General features: G+C 36.4%; 1 protein-coding gene across 5 annotated transcripts in view; it reads right to left on the bottom strand.

Annotated features, from left to right (window-relative positions):
- lyst (lysosomal trafficking regulator) overlaps positions 1-17,929 on the bottom strand; it is a 64,676-nt gene extending 46,747 nt beyond the window's left edge. For 2 of the 5 annotated variants that reach the window (XM_073873503.1, XM_073873505.1), the window contains exons 1-5: positions 17,780-17,929; positions 17,048-17,284; positions 6,441-6,532; positions 2,401-2,587; positions 151-241 (exon numbers count right to left, since the gene is read on the bottom strand). In XM_073873503.1, the coding sequence (XP_073729604.1) occupies positions 151-241; positions 2,401-2,587; positions 6,441-6,532; positions 17,048-17,128 (451 nt within the window). In that variant the 5' untranslated portion in view covers positions 17,129-17,284; positions 17,780-17,929. Of the gene's footprint in view, positions 1-150; positions 242-2,400; positions 2,588-6,440; positions 6,533-9,797; positions 9,881-13,974; positions 14,101-17,047; positions 17,285-17,779 lie in introns of those variants that run through there. The other 3 variants (XM_073873506.1, XM_073873504.1, XM_073873507.1) reach the window with 3 other exon arrangements.
- Positions 17,930-19,457: the final 1,528 nt, after the last annotated feature.

Genomic DNA, 19,457 nt, shown 5'->3' with positions numbered 1-19,457 from the left:
GTATTTAATGTAAGGTTCAAGATTATGGGTTACAGCCAAATGCATACTTAAAATTCAGCTTGTAAAAAGATGCAACCGAAGGAGTCAAAATTTGTCTGTGGATTTGGGATCAAGCCCTTTAGCAAAAAGATTAGCAGAGTTTTGACTTACCTGGAGCTTTCTCCTCCTGAACAGGGATTTTCCAGACCAGAGGTAGCAGAGATAACAAGAGTGTAAGCAGCTCTTCTCGACAGGTCAGCTCCTAAGTGATAAAGGTTTAAGATCGAGAAGTTAATTCAGGATTAAAATTGAGCTCCTCCGCCAATCCAATCAACGATAGTCTTCTAGTATTGATGACCACTCAGAAACGGATTACTCTCTCTACGGAAGTCTCTATGGACTTTTCTCTCTTTTGTTTAAGGAAGTTTCAGAGCTGTGCAAATAGTAGACAGACACCAACTGGCACTAACAACTGTAGTGAATCTCACAATACTCTTTTTAAAGGCGCAAGTCAAAGAAGAGTGTGAGGTACCCTTAAATACTAACTCCACCCTGAACGACAGAGCATTCTTCACACAGAGGAGAGAAAGCACTCTGACAAGTGTGAATTAAAAGCAAATACAGGAGGCTGCCCGCCACTATGCCATGTGACCACAAATAAACATTCTAATAGGGCAATTAGCGAAGTGGTCAAGGAGCCATATTGACCTGCAACTATGCAAACATACGAGCGATTGATGTTGTGTTGAGAGAGAGGAGAGTTCTGAGAAAAGGTCCCTGTGTCTCGTGAGTAAGAGCCACTCCAGACATGATATGTTACATCTCTCACTTCAAAGACACAGAGAATGAGGGAGAGAGGAGGTTCAAAGAAAAAACACTTACATTATAACATTGTACATTTACAATTATGCATTTGGCACATGCTTTCTTCCAGTGCACTACATTTTTATCAGTAGTTGTGTTCCCTGGGTTCGATCCCTGATCTTTTGCGCTGCTAACGCAATGCTCTACCACTTAGCTATACAGGAGCAAGGCGTTTTGAGGCCATAGCAATTTAAATATTTAATCTAAGAAGACCGAAAAACAGATGACTCACATGCTGTTTAAAAAGCATGGCATGCATGAAAAGCTGCATCTCAAGGCTTCCAAATAAATCTTGCATAGTGTAGATCAAATTCAATGAAAAATCAATCACGGTTCTTCACTCATTCACTTTTTTAATAAGGATTCATCTATATTTAATTTATACAGTAAAGATACCAGGGCTGGGTATCGATTCAAATGTTCCAGATCAATTCGATTTGGCTTCACAAGCTATCAAATCAATTCGATTTCGATTCACAAGCTATCAAATCGATTCGATTTTGGATCTCGGTTCAATTTTCAATTCAGATATTTTTTATACTACATTCTTGATTCAATTAAATGAATATAGATTATATTACATTATATGAGAATATATATATATTTTTCCCCAGCCCTATTTAATACATTATGACGATTAATTGTCTGTTTTATTGCTTTGACATTTAATTCTCATATTTTTTGTTTGTTCATGAAATAATTTTCACACATTGTTGGAATTATTTAAATTAAACCTTTTGCAAGGTTTACCCGACAGTAAATATTAATACACATAACACATATTTAAAAGTAATTATTTAATTAATATATATTTTAAAAACTGAAAATTCTTCATAGGAAATAAAAACTAAGTGTCTGAAAAATAACTGAAAATAAAAATGCAAATCAAAATAAACTGACTATAGCAGAACAGGCCTTAAATAGTAACCAATCCTACTAAGGTCATATTAGTACTGGACCACATGTCTCTAGTGGCTACAAAAAAATACAGATCCTTAAGAGTAGCATCCTTTACTTCCCTAAATTTGGAATTGCCATTTTGGAAATGTATGTTTTACCTGGCAATTCATACTACTTATCAAAGTTTTGCAGCATTTATTTAAATGCTGTTTTTCCACTGTACTGAATGGCGTTGCAATGTATCGCATTATACCGTCAGTTAAGGAGCACCATCTCACACAGTCTCGTTTATACAGGCACTGCAGCTCCCCCTTGTGTTTTTTTTGATAGATGTGCAATCATTGCGGTGATCTGAAATCATCGCGATGAAGTCGAACAATCGCGATGAGACTATTATTTAATAATTGTGACAGCCCTAATTGCTATTAATTCAATTTTTGTACCTGAAAAGTAAAGTACTGTAAGATTAATCTGAAAAACCTGAAAAGCAAAGGCATTTCAAACCTCATTGAACAGTCCATCCTGACGTTCAATGACGTAAAAAAAACTATCAATTAAATTAAACAACAACAACTAGACAAACAGCTAAGGTTTGCTATTGATATAACCATGTCCTTGTGTGTTGTCTTATAATATCTTATGAAGCTTTAGGCTGACCTGATCAATAACATAGTCCAAGGTGCTGAGGAGCAGGAAGCCACGTCCACGCACCAGGTACTCCCCCAGGGCCACCATGTGACTCTCCTCTTCATCCTCCGCCCGCTGGGCCACTGCACTGCACAACTGATGCACATCCGTGAGGAACTCCCGTGCCAGGGTGTTACTGGCCCCACTCATGTCCGAGCTGAAAACATAAAAATACGAAATTAAAAAAAAAATCTCAATTTTTCTACAAACAGTAATCTTAAAGTGAAACATGAGATGGCTTTAAAAGCTGTGATATTCCTAACCACACATCCAAGTACGTGGCACAGACTAATATGGGTGAAATAGTAATCTACACATTCACACACGATCGTTTTCAGGTTCCCTTCCCCTAACCATCACAAAAAGGCATTTTTACATTTTTAAATAAACATAATTTAATCTGAATTATAAGCTTGTTTTGCTTATGGTTACCAAAGATGTCCCTATAAGGTCTGACAATTTCTAATATTAGGCTACAATCTTAATGGGGAGATTGTACACTGTATGGAGGGATCATAGATATGTATACGGTAGGGATTACCAGGTACACACACGCACATACAGAGAGATGGATGGATGATCGAGAACTCCCACCCCTAAGAAAAGCTTTGCATTTACCGATTACAACCTTTTGACTTCATCAGTGCAATCATTTTAATAATGCAGTTAATCAAAAATCTGTGTGAATAGATTAATAAAACAGAATCAGACTATAAACTTGTTAACCAAACTAATGTTATACAACAGGTTAAGGCTACACACACACATAATACATTAGATCTTAAGCCAGGCGTACAGTATCACATTGAGCAGTTATTCCATCCTCAACCTCTTGACTGCATTTCAGTCTCACTTTACCATACAAAATTCAGGTAGAAAAAAGTGTCACACCAAGCTTAAGACTTTCAAATCCTTTACCATCAATAGGTCCAGAAATAGTTGCAAATAAAATAGTGCATTGCTTTTGGGATTAATAAAATAATAGCAAAACTGTTTGATTGTAGCAAAACAGTTTGAAATGTCATCAAACTTCACTAAACAGATACATATGACCTATTTGTGATTGTGACAATGATGCTAAGTGTTATTTTTCACTATTAACACACACCGACCCTGCATTATAAAGACACACCTCTTCATTCTCAAAATGAATCAAAGAAACACTCACAGTATTCAAGTGGACCTCCTACAGCGAGCTCAATGAGGAACTCAAAATCATCAGCATAGTCCGCTAATAAAGAGTTTTAATCATAAACTACTGTATGTCCAGCTTACAGTAGATACTGTAGTCTCCGCTAAGCATTGCTCCACACGCCAATAATAACTGCATTTTCTGTCCTGTGCGGTAAATTCCATTTAAAAGGAATTTCAAATGAAAGCTGTCCAGATTTAGAGTTGATCAGTGCATCACATGAAAGCATGTGATGTCACATGGTCCGGCAGCGGCTGGCTGGGAAGCAAACTTCAGGTCAAGCCTTGGGGTGACGGGGTTACAATATAAATCTGACATAAGTCTGATCATGCCAAAGCAAAGTGACTGATTGCCAAAAAAAACTTTCAACTCTCAAAAGCATTAACATAATAACAACAACATTCTCTTCTCAACTCTTTTCCTGCAACTACTTTTTTCCTAATGCTGAAAAACTTTATTTGGGCTGCGTTTAAAGGGACATTCCACTTTTTTGAAAATATACTCATTTTCCAGCTCCCCTAGAGTTAAACATTTGATTTTTACAGTTTTGGAATCCATTCAGCTGATCTCCGGGTCTGGCGCTACCACTTTCAGCATAGCTTAGCACAATCCATTGAATCTGATTAGACCATTAGCATCATGCTAAAAAATAACTGAAGAGTTTGGATATTTTTCCAATTTAAATGGGACTCTTCTGTAGTTACACTGTGTACTAAGACCAACAGAAAATTAAAATTGCAACTTTCTAGGCAGATATGGCTAAGACTATACTCTCATTCTGGCGTAATAATCATGTAACTACAGAAGAGTCAAGTTTTATATAGGAAAAATATCCAAACTATTTGGTTATTTTTAGCGCAATGCTAAAAAGTAATTACAAAAACAGGAGGCGAAAAGTACCGGGATGACCTACTACTTCGGCAAGTTCCGGAAGTGTTCATTCAATGGACCCTTTACTTAAGTAGGGCACTATGGAATTAGTTTTATTTTTTTCCAAATTCCGTTTTATTTATTCTCAAATTCCATGTTTTCCGTTTTTATTTTTCTGGATTCTGGTTTCAATGGTCAATGGAACAAAGTATACTCTACCTATAGTCTGCTCTGCTGTGTTCCAGGTTTTGACGAAACCTGCTTGCTCTGAGGTAGTGCTTGTCATTGTTTACAATGCATGACGAGAAACAGACGTATCTTTTTTTAAATCCAACATTACACAAAAGGAAGATGTTTGTGCACATTTCTGTCGTTTTATTTTATAAAGAGTTATAATGGGTTTTAAAAATGGCTAAATACAAAATTTGCCAAATTCCGTGACATTCCGTGTTGTTCAGCAATTTCCATTTTTTGCACATGATGTATCAACAACGTGGACGTAGTACATCCGAATTCATTTATAATATCCATATTCATACTATATAGTAGTACCTACTGTTTTAACGGTCGATGAGTAGGTACTTTATCTAATTCAGTACTTTCTGTCACAGTATGCGATTTTCGAATGCAGCCTGTGTATGTGCGTATCTGAACCTGCGTCCAGCTGTTCATAAAGTTATCTGCCCTTAAATCAGATAAGGAGTTTCATAAAGAACCTTCATCCAGCTGTTCATAAAGTTATCTCCTCTTTAAATTAGATAAGGGTTTCGATGGGGGTCAAAAAGTTTCATAAAGAATGATCACGCGCTATAAGTGCTCACATCAGATAGCTCATGTCTTAGTTTGGTTCATGTGTCTTGGCTAGAAGTGCACATGATCATAAGATGAAGATTAAGTGCTGAGAAAACACACTTAATTGAGTGCATGGCATGTAGCCACTTGGCCAGACAAAGAAAGTCTTCTAATCGCTGGCTTCAATCAGGTCCCCCAGCACAATGCTAATGAACATAAGCTCCTGCAGCTGGATGATATGATTTTGAGTTCATCTATACAAAAGATTTAACTGACTAAAGTGAAAAAGAAATTCCTAATAGTAAAAAATAGTGATGAATAAGTCTTAAAGGAAAACACCACCGTTTTTAAAATTTTTTACTATGATCTTACCTCAACTTAGATTAATTAATACATACCTATCTTTATTCAATGCATGCAATTTTAATCATTGTACAGCGCTTCTTGAATGTGTTAGCATTTAGCCTAGCCCCATTCATTCCTATGGCTCCAAAAAACAGTTTTATTTTGTGCCACCATACTTACTCGTGTAACTACTCACGTCACAGTCTTTAAATAGGGAAAACATGGAAGTGTTTGGTGGTTTCTAAATTCATCTCTGTTTGGATCCTAAGGAATGAATAGGGCTAGGCTAAATGCTAGTGCATTCACGAGGCACTGTACAAAGATTAAAAGTGCATGCATTGAAAAAAGATAGGGATGTATTAATTTGTCTAAGTTGAACTAAGAACATTAGTAAAATATTGAAAAAAAAGTGGTGTTTTCCTTTAATACCTGAAGTAGATCCAGTGAGTAAACATTTATATTTAGAGTAGATATTGTAATACACAAGTCCAATTTCCAATTTTTTTTATGTAATATTGCATTGTTTATTATAAACAATTTATGTGTGCAAGTCATTTTTTTATTAATGTCCCCTCATAAACTTCAATCAAAATATGAAATTGTACTTCCGCCCCCTTGTGGCGAACATTCTTTAATGAGGTTAATTTGAAAATACATCACAACACTGAAGTAAAGTCGATCGCGACTTTCTGTTCGCAGGGACCTTAAACATTTCAATAAAATTCCTTTGTGGATATATATAATATATACATGATGCTGTGTTAACCACATATTCAATCAGTGGATCCGGTTTGAAAAAAGAAGCGCTTACCAGAACTTCAGTGCATCTTTTCCTCTCAGGTCACTGATGTGTCTCACACAGTGGAACAGACACAGAAAACTCTCTAAGCACTGAAGAATCACCTGAAACACAGAAAAAAAGAGATTACCTAAAAAAAAAGAAGCTTTCCTTTTTAAAGGCGGAGTGCACGATTTCTGAAAAACGCTTTGGAAAAGGGAGTCGGGCCAACTACCAAAACACACTTGTGGCCAATCAGCAGTAAGGGGCGTGTCTACTAACCAACATCGTTGCGTATGTGTGGGGCGATCTATCAAAAGAAAGTCCAATTTCTATTGGGGTGGGGCGCGTTTGTTTAGGTGAAATCAAATGTCAACAGTGCCTTTCAAAGATCATGGACCCTGCCTTTAAGGTATAATAATGAGATCAGCAGACATTATCTCCCTAATCCATTAGTTTTTATCTATAAAAGTCATTGATTTAGTCATTCCCTGCAGCACATTCACTCGAGCAGTGAGCACTCAAAATGTCCCAGCACTTCACTGTTTGTCCTGTTAGCCTGTATTTACTGGAACAGACACAGAATAAACACATTATACTGAAAGACCTTCACTCACATGAGCAACAAAGTAGACCCTTGAAACTGTACAGTATTACAACTGCTGGATACAGCCTATACATGACTGCTTGAAATGTCATCTTCCTTCACTATCAAAAGTAGATTTTGTGCATAGTACATGTAAATGAGAAATTGGGATGCAGACAGTGTGTCAAATCCTTAAAAACAAACAGTTTTTTGAACATCATTGGCAAGCAAGATTGACAACCCAAATTGCATGTACGCAAACCTTTAAAGGATTAAAAATAGTAAAATATTATAAAAAAATAAATGATATTGTTAATGCTTATATCATTTTAATACAACTAATCTCTTTAAGAAATAACAAGTACATACAGCCAGCAGCCACCTCAGGTGTCATGCTCACAGATGTTGCAGGAACAGAATCAGTTTATTACAATAATCCATGCGACTGAATGTGTGTAATACATCACAGAGATTGAGAGTCATTAAATCTGTTATAACACATAATAGTGGACTAATGGACAGTGGCACAAAAAACAGGGCACAATTATATCTCTTTATAAGACAAACTCAAACAGTAATTTGCAAACAGAGGGTTTATCACAACTAAATTTTAGGTTTTAGGTACTTTAAAGGAAAACACTATCGTTTTTCAATATTTTACTATGTTCTTACCTCAACTTAGACAAATTAAAGGCAGGATAGGTAGGAATTATCTAAAAACCTTTTTTACAAATTTGTTTACCAATACATAAGTAAAATGTAAGTACTCTGAAAAAGAGAGTATAAAAATCGAGTGTCTGTAGACCTCTCACGACTGTTTTAAACACAGCTCATTTTTCCATTCACTCCACACCCTCCCTTCTGGGTTTCTTCTAAAGCCACGCCCCCAAAACACATAAACGTGCGACGCTGACCGGCTCTGCTGGGAGAAGCATTTACCTCATACGAGCGGAGAGGAAGGAGCGCGGTGCATATAGTAACATCATGTCACAATCACATGTAATAATACACCTAACTTTATCGCTATGAATATAAACAAATAGGATGGCTTTTAGTACTCACTATTAAGTTAGCATATCGATAACGGTAAAGTTTCAAATATATTTTGTTTGATTCGGTAACAAATGAGCTAGTTATATTTATAAGACAAAGCTAAAAACAGATTGCGTTGATACAAGTTTTTTATTACCATCAGTTACACTGTGATGAAGGTGAATTTCGTGGAAGATTCATAAAATATACTGTGTTTTGCATGTAAGAGTTTCTGTGATGAAAGCATTGTTGACTCTGATGAGGACTACACTCCGGAGACAATACCGCTACCGCATAGTCGAATCGAGGAAAAGCCACGCGATATTTACTCTCGCTTGATTTCTTCGTTTATTCCTTTTTTTGCCTCGTTTGCCTTCGCTGACTGGATATGCAGGTACTGTGAGTTCAGAATGCTCTTTCTCTGCCGTACTTTTGCTCTTCCTAGAGTGCCTCCTGCACGTTCAAATCAATCGGGTGTGCGCATGTCTGGGCAGATCCCGTAGCAACAGGGGTGGTGCCATGGTCGCGAGAGAGAGTGATAGTTGCGCAAGCCAATCATTTGTTTCGTCCCGAATGGAAATAATTAGCTGTGTTTAAAACAGCCGTGAGAGGTCTACAGACACTCGAGTTTTATACTTACATTTTAATTATGTATTGGTATATAAAGACAGTTTAAACAAATTTGTAAATTTTTTTTAGATAATTCCTGCCTATCCTGCCATTAATACATACCTATCTTTTATCAATGTGTGCACTTTTAATCTTTGTACAGCACCTTGTGAATGTGTTAGCAATTAGCCTAGCACCATTCATTCCTTTGGCCCCACACAGGGATGAATTTAGAAGCTACCAAACACTTCCATGTTTTCCCTACTTAAAGACATGAGTAGTTACACGAGTAAGTATGGTGGCACAAAATAAAACGTTTGTTTGGAGCCATAGGAATGAATGGGGCTAGGCTAAATGCTAACACATTCAAGAAGCGCAGTACAAAAATTAAAAGGGCACACATTGAAAAAATGTAAGTATTAATTCATCTAAGTTGAGGTAATAACATAGTAAAATATTGAATAACGGTGGTGTTTTCCTTTAAGATATAACATTAGTATTTGTAGCAGTAATAAAATTATTTTTCAAATTTTTAGCAATGGGGGTATTCAGAACAATGAGAACATGCCCCTGCAATTTGATAATGATAATTTGAGGAGTAAAAGGTTTTTAAAAGTCATGAAAATAATGTCATAATGAAAACTGTTACATACAAGTTTACTTTTATGAGTCATTAGCTATATTTTAGGAAAGCATTATAAATGAAAATGTGAAACACACAAACATCATCGCCACATAAAGCACACAGGAAATCTTTGGTTAGATGACCTCGAATAAATACATTGAAAGGTATTCTGAAATGTGTCAGAGAACAACTAAGTCGCCCTTCAAGTATATTTGTTATAAGTAAAGATGTCAGTGACCATCTGTGCACTTAAATCCTTTAATGTAAGTCTTAGCCATTCTCTACAGCTCTACAATATAATGCAAAATAAAATATATTATTATTATTATTAAAGTTATTTAGATATTATAATTAAAAAGAACTTATGCAATATGAAAAGGTTTCTTAACACAGAGCTAAACTGACCGAAGATGAAACATAGCTCACAAACTGAAAGTTAACTTTCTGTTGTATCTGTACACTGTTTTAGTGGCAGTATCAAAGGTTTGAATGCAGGGTTATTTAGGGTCATAAACTCTTGCAGTCTTCAGAGACTCACCAGAGAAACATGGACTGACTATCTAATGAGAATCAGAGCAGAAGAAAGCAGTCACAGGATCAACTGACAGCAACAGCAAGGGGCTGGAAACATGGGATACAGAAGAGAAAGAAATGACAGGTGGAATGATGAGATGAACAGAGGATATGAATGATCAGAAGAACAAAAATACAGTAATACAGAAAGAAAGAATTAATAATATAACAGAAGTCAGAAGACTGACAATGCTTTATCAACTAAAATAAGTAGCTAATAAGAGTCATTCATTCAGAATCTAATGACATTGAACTGCACTGTATGTCTTACAATGTGCAGTACATTAGCATAGACAAAAGTCTGTACTGTACTGTATCTTGCATCAACCAAAACATAACAACTCTTAAACAAATTCTAACAGTAATCTTGAAATGCACTTTTGGCACCATAATCTGAATGTCTGTGCCTTTACTAAGCTTGATTTTCAAACAGGCAATAATAAAAATCTTCAATCTAAAAATAAAAATGACTTGCACATTTGCTCTGGGGTTGAGTTTTGCATGTTGCATGCTGCGGATCATATGTTTTGGTCCTTGGGCAAGCTGTCACCCGTTTCTATCTCTCAGACGGACAGCTCACAACACAGGAAGTCACATACTGTATGCGAGTGTTGGTGTTGTTAACGGAGTAATCTGAGTGCATTTGCAGAAGTTAATTAGGATATTACAAAAAATAAAAAGAGGTTCTTGTTTCTGTTTCAAGTGTTGAGGACACGAACTCAACACTGCACCCGTCTTGATGTTAAGGATTAGATTAGTGCTGTGTCATATTAAAAAATATTCTGGGTTAAAACACCTCACATCGATGGTATGTGTGGAATTCACTTGCTTCTTAATTTATTAAAAAAATTGCCTGTTGTATGATGTAGCTTTTTCTGGTGACTGATCTGATGTAGTGAGCTTCATGAGAAAACTTTGAATTTCTCCAGAAACCAGAATGGAGAACTACAGAAGTGACACTCATGTTACACACATGTAAAAAGGACACGCTTGAATGTGAGATGACTTTTAAGGGCGAGCAGTATAACGGTATAAACCACCATGGTAGCAAAATGTCAAGCAGTAACGATTTTGGAACACCGCTTATACCGCGGTATGACTGAGTCACAAAACATGAAGTAAGTAAAAAGCATGTTTTACATTTAAACCTGAACTTCCTGCTAATGTTTCTAAACATTGTTATTGCATAAATATATTAACAAAGAAAAAGTCACACTTTGACTTTTAAAAAATGTAAGAAACAAGTTACACGGCTAATAAAACTGCAGAAATAAGTGCCGCTTTGGGTAAGAAACTGTACATTTGCTGTACAGGAAGAGGTTGAAAAGTGGGCCATCTATCACATCACTGCACCGGCGGTGTGGCAGCGATGGAAACGTGACTCACCAGACAGATGAATTATTCACAGCACGAAGTCTATTAACCAGCACACACCACAAAACATGCATTACAGAAACAAACAAGAGGGTCAAACCAGCATTTACAAAAACACAAAATGCAACGTTCAGTTCGAACAACCAGTAACAAATGTCATACATTTAGACATTGACCCTCTTTACATGCTGACTAACTATTGGTCAATTGTAACCTAAGCTAGTTAAATTTAGAGATATATTAAGTGAAAGCAAAAAAAGCATTATGCTTCTGATAAACACACCGTCTTCAATCAAGTTTTTATATACAGCATTTGCAGTCAAGAAAAACAGATGAGTTTATTGACGTTTTAACATAGCAAATTAAACATTGAAGATGTCCTTCAATCTGATGGAAAAGCAAACACATCATTTACCATCTCTGCCATCAAAATACATGTCTGTAGGCTCCACCCTTAAACACATGTAAGCCACAGCTGGATACTGAGTCATAATCTCCAGTCAGCCCTATACCATTGAATCTTTGTCTTTTACTAATCTGTCCTCATTGACATAATGCAGAAATAAAAATACTGTTGAGTGTGGTTTGGTCAAAAGCTAACAATGCACATGAACCATTTCTTGAAATGAATCATTCAGATTCACAAACCCATGAGTTACCATTCTGCATCAGTTTGACAAATTACTCAAGAGAAACGTTTGTGAACGTCAATTGTTAGGAGGATGGCGTAAAAGATGCCTTTGTGTGAAGACATTTGCATGGGTTGAAGACAGAGACATTAAATCATATCAATTCAATCTAATTTATATAGCGTTTTTCACAATTGTTTAATGTTCCTAATACAGTCTTGTGGACACACTGAGTCTTGAATAAAACCTGATTGTCATTTGATGACTGTGATTGATGGATTTTACAGGAAACCCCAATTAATCTACCAGAGACTTCTCAATAAAACTCTGCAAACTCAGCTACTGCACTCACAAGTTAACCAAACAGTTATTTTATTAAGATGCAACACACTATCATTATAGTAATAAAACAAATTAAAGGCGTTTCAAAATTTCGAAATCACTTCAAATCTGGATATATATGGCAGAATAGTACAATGATACTGAAGAAGATCTGTGTGTTACAGCTGACATTTTTCCAGCTCATTGGAATACTTGATTTTAATTGGTCAATCATTGCATTTAGTTATCTACATAGCTGTGTTTACTAAACATAAAATATTAGAGCTGCATGATATTAAAGAAATGTGTGATATATCAGGGTTTCCCGCAGCACATTTCAGTTAAGGCGGCCCGCCTAAGCTTGGAAACCCTACCGCCTTAACTAGGTTGTCCAAAAAAAAGAAAAATCGCTGCACAAAAGGCCGTCAAGTGCATCTCGGAGAATACCAACGGGGACGCGCGCCACACGGCCGAAATGAGAAAGACGTGGTCCGGACCGTCACTGTCTGGAGGATAACTAGGCAGTTGATAAAACATCTTGGAAAATAGCGCGGACGCACTTCACCCCGCGAGCCGGCACGTGCACCACACGGCCGAAATGAGATAAGATGTGGTCCGTCATGTCTGGAGGATAGAATTTTAAAGTAAGTTAGCTGGTGATTTTGTTGTTTGAGCAACCTGCTAGCTAGGTTTCACGTGCCTGTTGATTCGATATAATTGTTGAGGGCTTTTGCTCACTTTATTTATGTGCATTATTTACATGCTACAGTAGTTATGTGATTAATAGTGGGAAATAATCTATCATCGTTCGCCATCGTTCTACAACATCTGCTTTAGTTTGTGTTTATTAACCCTTTAGTTTAACTTCACCACGCAGCCATTCCCGTTAGAGGTAAAACATTTAATTCATTAATAATTTAGTATGTGTTCCCATTTTGTCATAGTTTCTTCAAAATTAAGTTTTATTTGTGTGTTTTAAATAAAAATATTTTAATTTTCATCATGACGCATAGGCCCCGCCCCTTTGATTGCCATGCCCTTTGCCCCGCTTGCTGTGAGAGAGAATGCATAAGCATTTAAATATATTTTTCCTCCCTATAAGTCAAGATAGCCCGACGGGCAGGGCGGGAATGCACATCGGGCTAGCGATTTTGCGAGCCCTGTATTGTTTTATTTTTATTAAAAAAAAGTATTTTTGTCATAAAATTTGAGTTTTCAAAGACAGTCTCACTCAGACGTACAGTGTGAATGCTCTAGACTGTAAAAAAAATTACTGCTGCAAGCGTGCATTTCATTAATGCATTGTGTGAAAATGGATTTAGCAGTTTTGTGTCTGAAACCAGGCAAAATGTAGCATCTGTTTGCACATATAAAGTATATATAGTCTGAGGTGTTGTGAAAGAGTAGAGGTGGGAACTAATTCACATATTCATAGGTCCGCGTATTATATGAGGCAAGGGTGTAGATTTACATTTGAGTTGTTTCAAAGCATGAAGAATGTTTTTTACAAACGTTATTATGATGCTCAAAGATCTATTTTTTTATGTCATAAAATTATCAACTACAGGGGGACTTTAAGTTTGTAAAATTAATTTCAATAAAAAGTCAAAACAATTATATCAACATTAATAATATATTTGACAATATATAATTTTAATTATTAAAATCATTCAGTTATTGCAGAACACTGCTGTGTGTGTTGCAATCTTTTATATGCATTTATTTCAGTGGTTTCAATATATCTTGAAGCCCTACACCACCTAGTCGCAAGATATTTAAGCAATACAAATCGAAAATCAAACATCTTAAATCACTTACCCAAAATCAATCAACATCTTCACAGAAAACAATTTAAGGAAAATAAAGAGTTTCTCCTGTGAGTCTAGTGTATAAACTCATTTCTATTCATATAGAAGCAGCGAGATGAGATTAGCATCGTGCCACAGACTAACATTCAGCCCATATTAAAATCAGATCAGATCTCAAAACATCACATGCTAAGCTTCCTCAAGAGATTTAAAGCAACACTGACATGATGAAAGTCTCTTCCAATGAAACACCAGACTGTAGTGACATGCAATAGTGTGTGGTTAGAAAAAAGCATCCAGTTAACGGCTTCTCTTTAACTTTCACACACTTTCCACTAACACAACATAAACCTAAACATTTTTATCCTTTCCACAAGAACCACTAAAACTAGATCCAAAAAAACCTTACTGAACACTGAGAAACAGCTCCAGCGCAACAACAGCTTTCCTGATGGCCAAAAATTGTACATTTAAAATCAAAGGCAGAGATGAAGTGAGAAACGAGTTATATAACCTGAATGTGTCATCGTTGCAACTGCTTGGAAAAAATGTGACAGAAACCATAATACAGGTGAAAGTGAGAAAGCTGAAGGCAGCCTAACCAAACATAACCACAAACACACGAGTCGACGCACAGCAACACATTTAAAGACACTTTACAGTTATCTACAGAACAACAAAGACATTAGGAACTTGCAGGGAGATGCAAATGTTCATTTTATGTATGAAATTAAACTAATGACAGAGATGAATATATCCCAGCAAGCAATAACCGTCATTTCACCATCTATGTTAACTATAGACCCATTATAGTCTGCCTATGAGTAACTCACTTCTAGTTCAAATAAACTTTGGTTTATGTATGGTTAAATGTTCTTTAGATGTATGCTATTCCATTCATTTATTTTTTCATTTATTCATTTTGCCTTGTAGACGCAAGCAACTTACAGTGCATTACAAGGTATACATTTTTCTGTATAAACTACGCAAGTCCCTGGGTTCGAATGTTTATGCAATGCTAAAGAAATGCTCAACCACTAAGCTATACAGTGTTCTTTAAAAAGAGAAGCAGTTCTTAGTTTTGAAACAACGTGAGGTTATATGAGAAGTAAACAATGAAGAATTTAAATTTTTGGAAAAATATTTTAACACCAGGTTCTTTTTAATATCTACGTCAACCTCAATACAAAACTGTTTAGTCTCTTTGGTGCTAAATGCATTAACCTAAGAGTTAACCTCCTTCACCCAATGATCTATTGTACAGCATGGTTGGATAACAATCTTCTAAACTAAAAGACACTTTTATAATGTGAACCAATCAAAATGAGCTCATTACAAACAGGTTGTCTCATTAAACTAAAGCCCCTTTCACACAGACATTACGGAAAAGACACGGAAAATACATCCAGGATTTGTCCGGGATCGTTTGATTTTTGGTTTATTTACACTGCCAATGATTTTCCAGAATCCGTGCGTGCATTCACACAGATGGGTAAAGATCCTGTAAAGACTTGTGACATGTTTAAAGTCTTGCACTTGGTAGGTTTTTTCTCCACAGCATCTCAAGTTTGCTTATTATCTGTTATTTCTCCAGAAACCACTCGAGTGCATTTTTGTTTATGATAAGATTATAAAGGTGCTGTGAAGGATCTCAGCTTCAGAGTGGAAATTTGACGAGCTCCACGATCTCTGCTTCAGTTCAGTTTGCAGATATTTTTCCACGTGAATGTTAATGTGCATTGAAAACACCCATTTTAAAGAGCTGAATATAATTGTTGTTGCGATGGCGATGGCATATGAGCATGTGGCGCGCTTTTGATCTCCCTGATATGTGCTTCAGTCCAGTTTGCAGACATTTCTCGTCATGAATGTTAATCTGCATGTAAATCCCTCGTTTTAAAGACCTGAACCATAACTTCATGTTGGGATGACACACGCGTTGTTTCTGCATCTTGTTTACGCAAAAGCCTCTCTGCCCATTTTACAAAAAATGTTCAGGGACCAAAGTGATGTGTGAATGGGGTTCAGTGGTCTCTGATTATAACTTTGTGCCAGTTTGTGAGTGTGTGTATCGTAATTTCACACACTAATCCACTGCCTTTCTGTAATGAATAAGACTTAAAATAGCCTTACAGCAATTTGTAATGCAGACCATAAACAGTTCACGAAGGAAGTGTGAGTCAAACCAATGTTGTGACACTATGTTTTCAGCATACACTCGCATGTGAACTATTGTCAAAAGCTTCAAGCCATCTGCTTTCAAAACATATGTATTACATCTACATTTGTGCATTTGGCAGATGCTTTTATCCAAAGAAACTTTCAGTGCATGCAATCTATACATTTTATCTCTATGTGTGTAATACCTGGGAAGCAAAACCATGATATTTTGTGCTTAAAACTAGCAAAGCTATGACGTTACCAACTGAGCTACAGGCACACCACATGCATTAACTAAATGATATAAAGTGTTTAAACAGAATAAATGATCAAGGAGGGTTACTGTATATCAAAGCAGGGATACGTTTTTAATTCACAGATGACTGCAGGAAGAGTTCACCCAAAAATAAAAATTCTGTCATCATTTGCTCACATTCATGTTGTTACAAACCCATATAAATGTCTTTGTTCTGATAAACACGAAGGCAGATATTTTGATAAATGTTTGTAACCAAACCGTTCATGGACCCCATTGACTTTCAAAGTAGGAAAAAGAATAGTATGAAAGTAAATAGGGTCCACAAACGATTTGGTTACAAACATTTCTCAAAATATCTTCCTTTCTGTTCATCAGAACAAAGAAATATATACAGGTTTGTAACAACATGAGGGTGAGTAAATAATGACAGAATTATAATTTTTGGGTCTTTGAACCCTTTATCATTGGGCTTATCACCTTCACATTAGGATGGTCTATTTGATATTTACAGCTTTTAAGCTATATCCACAAAACTCACGATCACAATATGATCTCTTCTGTCTGCTGTATCTATCGTATATGTCAGTACAGTAACCTTTGGAAAAACCCGTAGACAAGAGTCAGTTTCTGAAAGTTTATAAGTCTGTAAGCTGCTGGGTCTCACCTGTAGATCTGCTCCCTGTGCCCGGCAGTCCATATACGTCTCCCAGGCCTGGGACAGATCAGCCAGGTGTGGGCTGGCCATGTCCAGCTGAACGCCACCGGCTCCGGTTCATCCACAGCAGATGACGGGAACTCTAAAATCCAATTACATTTTAAGTGGGCGCACTGGAAATCCACATCATTTCTCTAACGTTAGCGGTCCATCCGGATGAGGGAAAGCCGTTAAATCCGTTAGCTCCTTCAGAAACAGAAGAGAACTTTTGAATTTTAAAATTCACACTGCTCACGTGACCAGTCATGCACATATTTTCATTGTTTGAAACGAGTGTTTAACAGGGTGTAAAGTATTATTATTAATTTATTTTTAGAGTAATACAGTACAACTGGCTTACAGTTGCTGTCAAGTAAAACAGTGCAAGTGTACAAATGCTGCAAGAACAATAATATTTCCGTAAAGCTTCATGCTCAACGCTAACGCGAATTACTCCGATTATACGGTTAAATGGCTGATTTTTGTCTTTTATGTGTGGACAGGGACTAAGATTTGCGTGAATCGTCAAACAACAGCAGACGCAGAATATCCCGCAGCGTAGGCTAGCAGTCACTGATTTACTTCTGTCAAATATGAGATAGCAAAATGCCAAACACCTGCTTTTCATCATCGCATTTATATGATTAATTTCAATGCAACATATAAAAGCTGTACAATTGAATAAAATTACAATATACGCACCGAGTCTCCAGTCTTCCAACATACACAAGCAGTTTAGAAGAAAAAAATTGCATGCAAAACAGTACAGGAAATAACGCCCACAAAACAGAAAGCTAAGTTACTATTGGATGAAAAGACGATAACCTCCTGTCAATCACACTTGTGCCGTCAAAGGACGCTCTCTTTCACCAATCATTCGGATGACGTCTAACGTGTCCCCCGTGTGGGCGGAGCTTAAGCGCTTTATGATCGCTTAGCTGCTATGGGCGGGACTAATGTGATGACGCTATTGCGCAGTGGATGGGGAGTACCAGTCACAGTAAAGAATAAAGGCGTGTTTAACTTCATGCAGTGCTGCACGGATATATCGGCCTATGGCATCAAAGTACCGCGAGAGCAACAACACAAAAAAAGGAAAAGATCAGCTTTCGAATCGATACCGCGGTACTTTGATGTCATTGCACTTGCCGGTTATACAGTCAATCTATTTTTATGATTACAACGTTTTGTTGTGTCATACACTACACAAACACACACACACTTCATTGTGAAAGTATGAACATGTTTTTAGGACCGTTTTACTGACTGAACTTCCATCTGATACGAGATCACTGTGTTCCATGTCGTCACAGCTCTTTTGTAACGATTCATTCATTATTTAGGTGCACACGGCGCGCGTGCATCTCATATCACGCATTACACTTTTAAATGAATATCGAACTGAAAACTGTCCTGAATAAGACCTAATTAAAATATAAACAATGTTATATCAGACATGTCTTCGTTATTTAATTTTTCTTACTTTGACAGACAGAATGAATGAAGCACCAAATCGACACAAACTAACAATCAAACATTAAAAGAGAGAAATATTTTAGTCATTTGTGACTGGTCAATATTTTCATATGATTTGCAGGCCTCTGCTTCCCTCTGGTGGTCACACTGTGTATATTGTGTCTTCATGCATCAGACCATTAATGCCTTTTACTGAATCTAAAGGAGTTCTTCTGAACATAAGCAAGGTCTATATGGCATTCATACAGGTGACATTTCATGAAAATCTGACTTTTTCCATGTTTAAGGGCTATAATTTGGTCCCCAGTGCTTTTATCAATCAGAAAATGTGAATAAGATCAACCCAGTAACTTAGTTTTGGTAAATCATTTTCCAGAAGCATGTGGAAAAAATAGGTAATTGAAATTTGGCTCCCCTGGTGATGTCAGAAGGGGATAATACCGCCCCTTAATCTGCACTATCCAAACACGCCACTCCCATTTAGTACAGAGATCAACTCATTTGCATGTTTAATGACACCCAAAATGCCACATTTTTGCACACACCTACAAAGTGACTATTTTAACTTGCTATAATAAATTATCTATATGATATTTTGAGCTAAAACTTTACATATGTACTCTGGGGACACCAATGATTTATTTGACATCTTAAAAAAGTCTTGTGAAATGTCCTCTTTAACATATTTATAAATGCATTTCACTCTTTTTTCTCACTAAATGACTACATTATTTGCTAATAGTAAGATTTAGGGTAAAGTGGGACATCTGAATGGTAAATGGTTTCACCAGGATGAATGGTAAAAAGGTTTCCCACTTTACCCCAATAAATAAAAGTAACAAAACTACTGATATTTGAAAACAAAAATACATTTATTTATTTGGCAGATGCTTTAATCCAAAGC

Source organism: Misgurnus anguillicaudatus, chromosome 11 (assembly GCF_027580225.2).
Source record: "Misgurnus anguillicaudatus chromosome 11, ASM2758022v2, whole genome shotgun sequence".
In the NCBI taxonomy this organism is placed as follows: Eukaryota; Metazoa; Chordata; class Actinopteri; order Cypriniformes; family Cobitidae; genus Misgurnus; species Misgurnus anguillicaudatus.
Note: the sequence above shows the minus strand (reverse complement) of the source record. Positions and strands in the feature narration are given on the sequence as shown.